Source organism: Triticum aestivum, chromosome 5D (assembly GCF_018294505.1).
Source record: "Triticum aestivum cultivar Chinese Spring chromosome 5D, IWGSC CS RefSeq v2.1, whole genome shotgun sequence".
In the NCBI taxonomy this organism is placed as follows: domain Eukaryota; kingdom Viridiplantae; phylum Streptophyta; class Magnoliopsida; order Poales; family Poaceae; genus Triticum; species Triticum aestivum.
The window spans coordinates 4094435-4105486 of NC_057808.1; the positions used below are offsets into that span (position 1 = coordinate 4094435).

An 11052-nucleotide genomic window follows, 5' to 3' on the forward strand; every position below is an offset into this window, starting at 1 on the left:
TTGGCGTACACGTCCGGATCGATGATGCACTTGATTCATCCGACCTGATCTATTTGTCCAGCGAGATGCACACAACCTCCTAAACATTGGCGTACACCTCCGGATCGATGATGCACCTGATTCGACTTTGATAGAGTCGGCGGCTACGTCAGAGGTCAGGGAGAGCAAATCTCAGACTTGAGACGCACCGGTCGAGGGAACGCAGGTGATACGGCCCCGGCGAAGGCGAGGATGCGCTAGGGCAGTTTTTATGTTTTGGACGCTATATGTGCTAGGGCTAGGGCAGCTGGTGCGGCAGATATTATTAAGGACGTTTGGTTTAGATTGGCAAGACCCAGGAGATCGCTTTCTCTGATTTTCCTTCGTATCTGTTATATCTAATTTTCTCATGCTAGTAATTATGTGACGTTGGGTCAAGTGTACGTGGAGATTTGATTTTTTGTCTAGGTTTTTTTTTTTTGCGAATAGTCTAGGTTTTTTTTGACCTTTGCGTAGCTTTTTTTACTTATTCTAGATTGATTAGTTGTGCTCGTTTGTTGTAGTTCCATGATAAAAAAAAACATAAAACACATGATGAGCCGTACATGGTGGGATGAGGCGTACTTGATATGGACTTTTTTTTTGAGGGAAACTTGATATGGACTCTTTTATTTAATCCGCGCTTGATTTTTTTAAAATCAGTGAGTCATCTCAGGTAGATCTAGGCCGTAATAATTCGGTCCTGCTAGATGAACGGCTCGTAAATTCTAATGAACGTGGTAATTTTTTGGGAGTCTGTAATTAGTATAGGTAGGTATAGATAGATAGATAGATATAGAGGTATAGATATATAGATAGATAGATAGATAGATAGATATACTCCCTCCGTTCTGATTTACTTGTCGTGGTTTTAGTTCAAATTTGAACTAAAATCACAACGAGTAAATCAGAACGGAGGGAGTAGAAGATAACTCTCTTCTTTGTCTTAATACAAATGGCGTGCACGCCTTTTGCGTGTTCTGAAAGGAAAGAAGACGCATAGAACAGAAAAAAAAGAGAGAGAGCTATTCTCTCTTCATTTTCCATTCCAGCTGGGTTCCATCTTATCTTCGCCACATCAGTTCATCTTATACTAAAACTAGTGAAATGTCAACAACCCCTTCTTTAGGTGGCAATTAGACCTACAATTAGACCCACTCCTTCTCCTCTTCCTCCCTCCTACTCCTTCTACTCTTCTTCTTTTTCTAAACTAAAACTAAAACTAATCTAAAATAAAACTAAACTAAAATAAACTAAAACTAAAACTAAACTGAAAATAAAACTAAACTAAAACTATAACTAAAACAGAAACTAAACTAAAAAAACTAAACTAAAAAAGGGGGAAGAACTCACCTGCAGGGGATCGCCGGTGGAGGAGGCGCGGGGCGGTCGGTGGATGGGAGGGCGGCCGCTGGAGGAGGCGGCGGCCCGGTGGAGGGGGAGGCCGGACAGCCGCGGTGGGACGGGGCGGGGGGCGACGCAGGGGAGGGGGCGGGGCGGCTGGGCGAGGGGGCGGCGGCGGCGCAGTGGAGGTCGGGGCATCACAGGGGAGGGGTGCGGGGCGACGGGGCGAGGCAAGGGGGCGGCGGAGGGGGCGGCGGCGGGGCAAGGGGGCGGCGGCGGGTCGTCGGGGAGAGAGGACGAGAGAAACACAAGCAGAGAGAGAGAGAGTGGGGCGGCCGGGGTGGGGCTCGGCCCGTTAGTTAGGTCAACTCTTTGCCGCCCGCCATCCTTTGCCGTCCGCTTTTGTACTCTTTGCTGTCTGCTAGCAGACGACAAAGAGGGGGGCCGTTAGGTTTTTTCTACGTAGCTCGTTAGTGGGGCCCATCTCTCTCTTTGCCGTACGCCAACTGACGACAAAGATTCTTTGCCGTCCGCTAGCGGATGGCAAAGAATAGGCTGACGGCAAAGACCATCTTTGCCATTAGCCAATTCTTTGCCGTCCGTTTTGTGTAAGTGGACGGCAAAGAAAAGGCGGACGGCAAATAAGCAATTTCCAGTAGTGTAAGTTGGCTCTAATATGCTAAGTTATCTCTAATATGCTTAGTTTCCTATAGGTTAGCTCCAAAATTACTTATGTTAGCACAAAATGACCAAGTTTAGCTCCATTTTACTTAAGTATGCTTACTTCTTATAGTCTTCTTCTTCTTCATTTTCTTCTTCTTCTTGTAACATCTTGTTTATCATTTTGCAGATTTGATTTAATTCACGGAAGCTTGCATGGATGGAGTGCTTCTTTTCCATTTGTGCTTTTATTTTGTATCAATGAACTTGCATGGTTGGAACTTGTTATATGGATGGATGGATAACGATGTTGGATGAACAATGTGAAACTTTTGTAATATGTAAGGATGGAACTATATATGTGTTGTTTATGTATGTATATATGATGAAACTTGTGTGTTGGATATGCTTGTTCTGTATATATATGTATATCTGTGTATATCTGTGAATTGCTGTCAAATTGAATGAATTAAATTAAAAATAGGGCTGTACAGGCTCTTTGCCGTCAGCTAGCTGACGGCAAACATGCCACATGGCAGCTACCTGTCATTCCAGGGACTGGCATGTTTGAGCACTTTGCCGTCCGCCAGCCGACGGCAAAGACCTTAGCCTCTTTGTCGTCCGCCTTCGGCCAAGGAGTGTGGAAGGGGGACTCCTACAGGCAGTCGGCTCTGATACCAACTTATGACGCCCCCGATTCAATCGTGCACTAATCATGCACGCAAACGTGTACAATCAAGGTCAGGGACTCACGATAAGATATCACAACACAACTCTAAAAATAAAATAAGTCATACAAGCATCATAATACAAGCCAGGGGCCTCGAGGGCTCGAATACAAGTGCTTGATCATAGACGAGTCAACGGAAGCAACAATATCTGAGTACAGACATAAGTAAACAAGTTTGCCTTAAGAAGGCTAGCACAAACTGGGATACAGATCGAAAGAGGCGCAGGCCTCCTGCCTGGGATCCTCCTAAACTACTCCTGGTCGTCGTCAGCGGCCTAGACGTAGTAGTAGGCACCTCCAGTGTAGTAGGAGTTGTCGTCGAGGGTGGCGTCTGGCTCCTGGGCTCCAGCATCTGGTTGCGGCAACCATGTAGAAGGGAAAGGGAGAAAAGCAACCATGAGTACTCATCCAAAGTACTCGCAAGCAAGGAGCTACACTGCATATGCATGGGTATATGTGTAAAGGACCATATCGGTGGACTGAACTGCAGAATGCCAGAATAAGAGGGGGATAGCTAATCCTGTCGAAGACTACGCTTCAGGCCACCTCCATCTTGCAGCATGTAGAAGAGAGTAGATGGTAAGTTCACCAAGTAGCATCGCATAGAATAATCCTACCCGGCGATCCCCTCCTCGTCGCCCTGTTAGAGAGCGATCACCGGGTTGTATCTGGCACTTGGAAGGGTGTGTTTTATTAAGTATCCGGTTCTAGTTGTCATAAGGTCAAGGTACAACTCCGGGTCATCCTTTTACCGAGGGACACGGCTATTCGAATAGATAAACTTCCCTGCAGGGGTGCACCACATAACCCAACACGCTCGATCCCATTTGGCCGGACACACTTTCCTGGGTCATGCTCGGCCTCGGAAGATCAACACGTCGCAGCCCTACCTAGGCACAACAGAGAGGTCAGCACGCCGGTCTAAATCCTATGGCGCAGGGGTCTGGGCCCATCGCCCATTGCACACCTGCACGTTGCGAGGGCGGCCGGAAGCAGAACTAGCCCCCTTAATACAAGAGCAGGCTTACGTTCCAATCTGGCGCGCACCGCTCAGTCGCTAACGTCAAGAAGGCTTCGGCTGATACCACGACGTCGAGTGCCCATAACTGTTCCCGCGTAGTTGGTTAGTGCGTATAGGCCAGTGGCCAGACTCAGATCACATACCAAGATCTCGTTAAGCGTGTTAATTGAAGTATCCGCGAACGCCGACCAGGGTCAGGCCCACCTCTCTCCTAGGTGGTCTCAACCTCCCCTTTCGCTCCACCACAAAGTAACAGTCGGGGGCCGTCGGGAACCCAGGCCCACCACTACCTGGATGGAGCCACCTGTCCTTTCAGCCCCCACATCAGAATCACATGCGGGTACTCAACGAGCCGACCCGACTTTAGTCACCACCTGTATAGTATGTATGTGTATATGTATATACCCGTGATCACCTCCCGAGTGATCACGGCCCGATAGTATAGCATGGCAGACGGACAAGAATGTAGGGCCACTTATGGAACACTAGCATCCTATACTAAGCAGTAGGATAGCAAGTAAGGGTAACAACTGTAGCAACAATGACAGGCTATGCATCAGAATATGATTAACCGAAAGCAGTAACATGCTACACTACTCTAATGCAAGCAGTAGAGAGAAGGAATAGGCGATATCTGGTGATCAGGGGGGGCTTGCCTGGTTGCTCTGGCAAGGAGGGGTCGTCAACACGGTAGTTGAACTGGGGGTCGCCGGCAGTCTCAGGGTCTACCGGAAAGAAGTAACGGAGGGGGAACAGAATAAATAACAGAGCAATCAAAAGCATCACAAAGCAAGACATGGCCATACGCAGCACTAGGGGTGACCTAACGCAATGCTAGGAGATATAGGTGAAGGGGGAAAACATCCGGGAAAGTATCCCCGGTGTTTCGCGTTTTCGGACAGTTGAACCGAAGGGGGAAAGTTGCGTGTTTGCTATGCTAGCGATGTGTGGCGGACGAACGGGGTGCGTATCCGAATTCGTCTCGTCGTTCTGAGCAAGTTTCATGTACAAGGTATTTTCATCCGAGTTACGGTTTATTTGCTACTCCCTCCGGTTCGAAATACTCGTCGCGCTGGTCAATTTGCAAAAACACCCACCCCTTTATTCCGACACAACAAGCGATCCTCGCCGCTGCTCTCGCCCCCTCCCGTGACTCTGCTTGCTCCGCCGCGCCATCGTCGGCCTCCGTGCAGCTCGCCCGCGCCTTCCTCCCGCTCCCTCCTCCCTGCGTAGCTCCTCCGCCCCCTTCTCTACGCAGCTCGCCCGCTCCCTCCTCCGGCTTACTCCTCTGCGTAGCTCCCCCTCTCACTCCATTGGGAAAAATGGCATCTTTCTCCTCTGCAGAACACAGCGCCGCCTAGCACTTCGCCATGGACGCGCTCAGCTTCGTGGTACCGCGGATCCTCCTCTTCGCTGTCACCCACGGCTCCGGGGTGTTCATAATGCCCTGCCACATCCCGCAAGGGCTCCGGGGTGGCTGGAGATCTGTGGCGGTGGAGGGGATCGTGCTGTCACCTCGCCGGACGGCTACAAGAAGGTCACCATATGAAGACCGCCTTCTTCATCACCGCTCTAGGTACTGCCAATTTTCATCATGGAAAAGTTTTTCTGCAATTTCTGCAATTTTGTACAGAGTACTGGGGTACAGTAGCTCTTTTTTTGCCTGAAAGAGCATCAACCATGGCTGCAATTTTGTCTGTACTGTGTAGATTGCTACAGCGAACATGTGTAGATTTTCTGCAATTTAAATCTATGTGCAGATTGACCTCCAGCTGACATCAGTATGGTTAATGTTCAGTTCATCTGGATGAATTGGGTCTAACTTTGTGGTTTCACATCTGGGTATTGGAGCATATGCAACCTTGAATTTTTGGGCATTACCAATGCAATCATATGATGTTCTGATCATTACATCACTGTGTAGATTTTGACTCAAAATTTCTACAATTTTCCATGGAGTAGTACTGCAGAGAACTGGACTAATTTTCTGTAATTTTCCACGGAGTAGTTCTACAGAGAACAGGAATAATTTTCCATGGTGCTATGGTGCTTTATGGTGCAAAATGAACAGTACAATTAACCTTACTCCTTCAAATATTTTCTACTCTGTAAACAACAACATAATGTTGGAGTATGTAAAGAAAAATGAAACAGAGGGAGTTGTGTTTGCAACACACTTGTAGTACTCCATTTATTTAACTCCACTAGAGGGCAATTAAGGCCAACAAGCATGTAAGGAGTAATTCTTGTCCAAACATGTTATTGGAGTAATTCTTGTCCAAATTTTTCTTTTTTCTTTTTCTGCTCCTCCTTTATCTTCAATTAATCCAAATTATTCCAGTTAATCCAAATTAACAATTAACAACACTCCTACTCTTAATAAAAGAGAGAAAGAGAATTCAGTAAGCTTTTTTACTCCATTAACATACAAATTAACAAAATATGATTATACATGAATATATTCTGGGGTTACATGCAATTAACAGCACATTAACAAATAATCATTAACAATTACTCCCTCTTTCATCTTTCATGTATTTGCTTCTCCTTTAGTGACCCTCTATAATGTCCAAAGTTTTCCAATATAGCTCAGCATCGAATCTTAGATTGATATGTAGCATCCCCTCCCTCTCCATCCTATCTTTGTTCATGTGCGGGATCTTGTATCCTGTACCTCCCTCAACTCTCATAACCTCAATCAGGACTGACTGTAAGGTTATAAACACTCTCGCCAGTTTGTGCACTTCATACCTATCATATGCTTCTTCAACTGATTCTATCAGTTCCTTGATGTTGTTTGGTGCACTTTCAAGCGTCAAGGACTGAATTGAGCTGAAGAAGCAAAGATCCAGGACATTCATATCAGGTGAATTTGCAGGCTGCTGCATCAACCTGATATCCAGTTCTGATTCTGCTACGGCAGCTAGAAAATCTGAATCATCTGGAGGAACATGTGTTCTTGCGTTATCTTGCTGGATGTAGATGGTTCGATTGTCTTCGGGCCACTGTGCTTCAATGGCTGGAATGACCTTTTCACATAGGTATTCCCTCATCACATTCCTAGTAACTGTGACCGACTTTAGTTCCTTAGTCCCTTTGAGTCTGTTCTTGGAATCCTTTTTTGCTGGAGTTTCTTTGATGAAGGCCCATACTCCTATCTTGCCATCAAATGTTACATTTCCTTGATCATCAAATCGTGGCCTCGCAACTGCTGTTAAGAACATGACCTTGCCGATACTATTCTTGTTTTGAACAGTGCGCACCGGATCTGGTTCTTCTTCATGGAGGTAATAGGTTCTGTTCCTTTTCGTCATATCAAACCATTTCTCGTCGATGTGAACTATGTTCTGCATATCAATGAAAGAGGGCATTGCATCTGCTATTGTTGTTTGATCAATCATTGAAATGCAAAACTTGAGCCTTGATAGCTTGTTTTCTGGTTTCAGAGTGGGCTTCAGACTGTTTGTGTGTTTCCTTATCTTTCCCCATTTGAACCTTCTCCGCAAGGTAGAATATGGTACATCCAGAGACCTAGCGAGTGCCCTCAGTGTAGACCTTTTGTTGAGGGGAATTGAAGGTATCCTCGAGAGATCAAGGTCTGCCCTCTTTCTACCACATCTCCGCTTCCTTTTATTAGACACATTGATCTCTTCTCCTCTTGCAAGCTGGGCATTTGCCTCCTTCCATATTCTTTCAACGGTTCTGACACTTGTGTTCAGCAGACCAGCTACACGTTCTTTGTCTCTCTTGTCAATTTCTCCATCCCTGCTAAGTGCTTTTAGTGCAATATATGCTGCAAATTTGTGAGTGTCTGGTAGATCTGGTTTTGCCCGTGGTATACGTACATCTTCCTCTCCTTCAGGCATATGTACATCTTCCTCTTCTTCAGACATATGTACATCTTCCTCTCCTCCAGGTGGAGTGCTATTCAGATCTGGGAGCACCATAGTGTTGTACCTCTGCTCTCTGTTCTGATTCAGGTCCTCAACATGTTCTCACCTGATCATGACAATAAGCATTCATTTAAAAAAGCATGACAGTAAGCATGAAAATAAGCAAGTTACTCTTGTATCTGTACTGCTTTATTTTGTTTTGGCAGTAGATCATCAACCATATATTCCTTTTGTATGCTTTATGTTTCAGTCAGGGGTATTGCTTTATTCACTGTCTAACTAATTACTGTTTCACTGTTATAGGAACTCAGTTAACAACATGTTATTGGAACTACTCCAAGAACAGAACAGAATGGCATGTTAATGTCAGTTAACAACATGTTATTACTTCCAAGAACAAAACAGCAAAACAAAAGGTACTCCTACTGTTGACACTTTGACAACAATACTCCTTAGCATCTTATTACTTCTTGGTGAAATTTACATCTTATTATTTTTTGCTGTCAATACAGTGACACCAGTATAATAAACAAAAATCAGCCAAAAAGAGAAGCCTACATTGTTTTTACTTTCTCCTATTGTCTACTGTCTATGCTTACTCCTACTGTCTACACTGAATTTTTGGGTGTGCTCTACTTTGATGTACACTATTCAACAATATATACAGTAGAGTAATTACTGTCTACTGAAAATGGAGTAAGTGTGATCTTCAGAGTGTGCTAACCTAGTATCTGTAGGTTTTGATTTGCTTGCAGATTTGTGAGTGTGATCTTCAGAGTGTGATTTGACAGTCTTCAGAGTGTGATCACCATTTCCTTGATGAACACAACAGAGAGGAACCAGTTGACAGGAACATCAAAGGATCAAGAGGACAGTAGCCGCTGCCCGCTGCGTCGAGAGGATCAATAGGAGCAGCAGATTACTCACAGGTATCGAGCAACAGAACCAAGCTGTAGTACTTACTCTCTTTTTGTGATTGCTTATGGGGGATGTGAGTACTTACTCTCTTTTTGTGATTGCTTATGGGGGACGTGAAAATTTCAGTTCAAATCGCTCCAGCCTTGTGGTATTTAGAGCACAAATTCACGTCAAGAGGAGCAGATGATCAATTCGAGTTGTCGGAGCTATGAACGCCGGAGCAGCGGCGAAGGGTAAGGGAGCTGCGGACGCGGAGCAGCGGCAGAGGGTTAAGGAGCTGCGGACGGCGGAGCAGCGGCGGACCTTGGGCTCTCGATTGGAGCGGAGGGTGGCGCCGGCGAGGGACCTGCGGCCGGCGGGGAAGGATGTCGAAGTTGCGGCGGAGGGTGAGGGAGCTGCGGACGGCGGAGCAGCGCAACAACGGCAGACCTCGGTGACGGAGCTCTCAATTGGAGTGGAGGCAGGCAGCCGGCGGGGAAGGACAACGGCGCTGCGGCGGAGGGAGACAGAGCTGCGGATGGCGGAGCAGCGCAGCAACAGCCGAAATCAGGCTCTTGATTGGGGCGGAGGTAGGCGGCCGGCGGGGAAGGACGGCGGAGCAGCGAAGGAGCTTCCAAGCCACGGGACGACGGCCAGGATGGAGAAGATTCAAAACTGGGAGGACCTTTTTGCAAAATGTTATTTCTATAGCGCTCGCGACAAGTAATTGGAACCGGAGGGAGTACCTGTTTGCAGGAAATGATAGAATGCAACTTGGAGAGAAAATAACCGGAGAGAGGGGGGGGGGGAGGGGGGGCAACAATTTGAGAAAAGAAAGAAGAGGAGGATTGGGTCTAGGTAGGTAGTAGGTGATTGAAAATGAATGAATGATATTGGTGTGAGATTCGGAGATAGGATGGAGAACCAAGCAAAGTAGTACGATGTCCGTACATCAGTCCAAGAGACAGTTGAGTTGATGAGAACATTTGCTGGGCTTGGTTACCTAATTAATTTGGTCAAAGCTTTTGCTTAATCCAATCCCTCACTGAGACTGTTGTTAATTAGACTTTTGATCAGCTAGACTGGTACTACCTCTCTCTCAGTTTACAGGGCGTACGCGTACCCCTAGGTCGTCAATTTGACCAACCTAATACAAATCATATATTACAAAAAATATACCAACATAAACTTCGGAGTTTCTACTTTCAAAAGGTATAATTTTTGTGTTATATAGTTTATATTAGGGTGATAAAATTGACAACCTAGATATACGCGCAGGACTTGTAAACTGAAACGGAGGTAGTAGGTAGAATCTATGTGTTAGTTTACTACTAATCCTAAGAGCATCTCTAGCCGTCCCCTCGAGATGCCCCCCACGGCTGCTTTTTGGGCGCCGGCAGTAAAATATCCTCCACTCGCGCCCCCAAAGCCTCACTGTTCGCCGGATTTAGACAAAATTGACACCGGCAGTCCCACCCCAAACCCAGCCCCCTGGGGAGCAGCTAGGCGTGCCGGCGATTCTTTTTCTTGTGGTTGGCCCACCGTCAGCCTCCCACAACCTCTCTCTTCTCTTTTCATCTGCGCCCCACCCACGTGCCCTCATCCTCTCTCCTCTCTTTTCCTCTCTCCTCTCCCCTGCCCCTCTCTCTCGAGCGCAGAGGGCGTCGGCTGGAGCTGGTGAGACCGGGGTTGGCGAGGCTGGAGCTCGCCGTGCGTGGCCGGGACGGGCATGGCCGGAGCTGGCGAGACTGGGGCTGGCGCTGGCCGGAGCTGGCGAGGCGGGGCCGTGGTCAAAGCGGGCAAGGCCGGGGCGGAGGTGGAGCGCGCGGCGGTCGCGGGCGCGCAAGCAGCAGCGCCTGGAGGAGCTCCGCGGGACGGTGGCTCGCTTCCGCGCGGAGAAGCGCGAGCTGGCCACCAAGCTGCCCGTCGTGGCGCGGCACGAGCTCGCCGTGCGCCGCCAGGACACGCGGCTCCGCGCCGCCGGCTCAGCGAGGCGCGCCGCCTCCTCGCGCTACAGCGGCTCATGCAGCAGCTCCGGTCGCGTCGTCCGCAGCCGGGCGCTGGCAGCGGTCCGGGAGGAGCCGCTTTCCCGCCGGCGACAGAGCTGGGGCTGGGAGGAGTCGCTCGTCCACTCCGGTCCCCGCCGGTCCGCCGCGCGCCGCCCCCGCCCGGCTCTCGTCTCCGACGCACACCTCCATCGCTGGGTCGCCTCGCCGCCGTGCTCCTGGGGGCGCAACAGTGGAAAAAACTCCACCCCCAGGCCGAAGTTTTCGCCGGCAGCCCCCCAAGATGCGAAAAATTGCCTCCTGGGGGTGCCAACGGCTGGAGATGCTCTAGCACTAACACTAGTTGAAGCATGAAGCTTGTTGTGGTCCATGGACGGTGAACAAGGGCTTGGCGTTTTTTGCTTGAATAAGTACTTAGTTAACATACAATACATTAATACAAATTACCTCTGTTCTAAAAGATAAGACGTTTTGGTAGGCTAA

At 48.1% G+C, this 11052-nt stretch overlaps 1 protein-coding gene across 7 annotated transcripts; it reads left to right on the forward strand.

Annotated features, from left to right (window-relative positions):
- Positions 1-4829: 4829 nt before the first annotated feature.
- On the forward strand, positions 4830-9306 carry LOC123119036 (uncharacterized). 7 transcript variants are annotated; one of them, XR_006458401.1, is made up of 6 exons: positions 6701-6814; positions 7030-7060; positions 7220-7369; positions 7970-8082; positions 8404-8595; positions 8711-9049. XR_006458401.1 is itself a non-coding variant. In XM_044538681.1 (4 exons), the coding sequence occupies exon 4, from the start codon at positions 8793-8795 to the stop codon at positions 9288-9290; it is 498 nt and encodes a 165-aa protein (XP_044394616.1). In that variant the 5' UTR covers positions 4830-5349; positions 7970-8082; positions 8404-8595; positions 8711-8792; the 3' UTR covers positions 9291-9306. The 7 variants fall into 7 exon arrangements, 5 of the variants coding, with proteins under 5 accessions (XP_044394616.1, XP_044394617.1, XP_044394619.1 ...); XR_006458400.1 differs by lacking the exon at positions 7220-7369 and having other exon boundaries at positions 8711-9048; XM_044538681.1 differs by lacking the exons at positions 6701-6814; positions 7030-7060; positions 7220-7369 and adding an exon at positions 4830-5349 and having other exon boundaries at positions 8711-9306.
- Positions 9307-11052: the final 1746 nt, after the last annotated feature.

Coding starts and splice junctions, on each gene's coding strand:
- LOC123119036 (XM_044538681.1), top strand. CDS start 8,793: ATGAACGCCGGAGCAGCGGCGAAGGGTAAGGGAGCTGCGGACGCGGAG.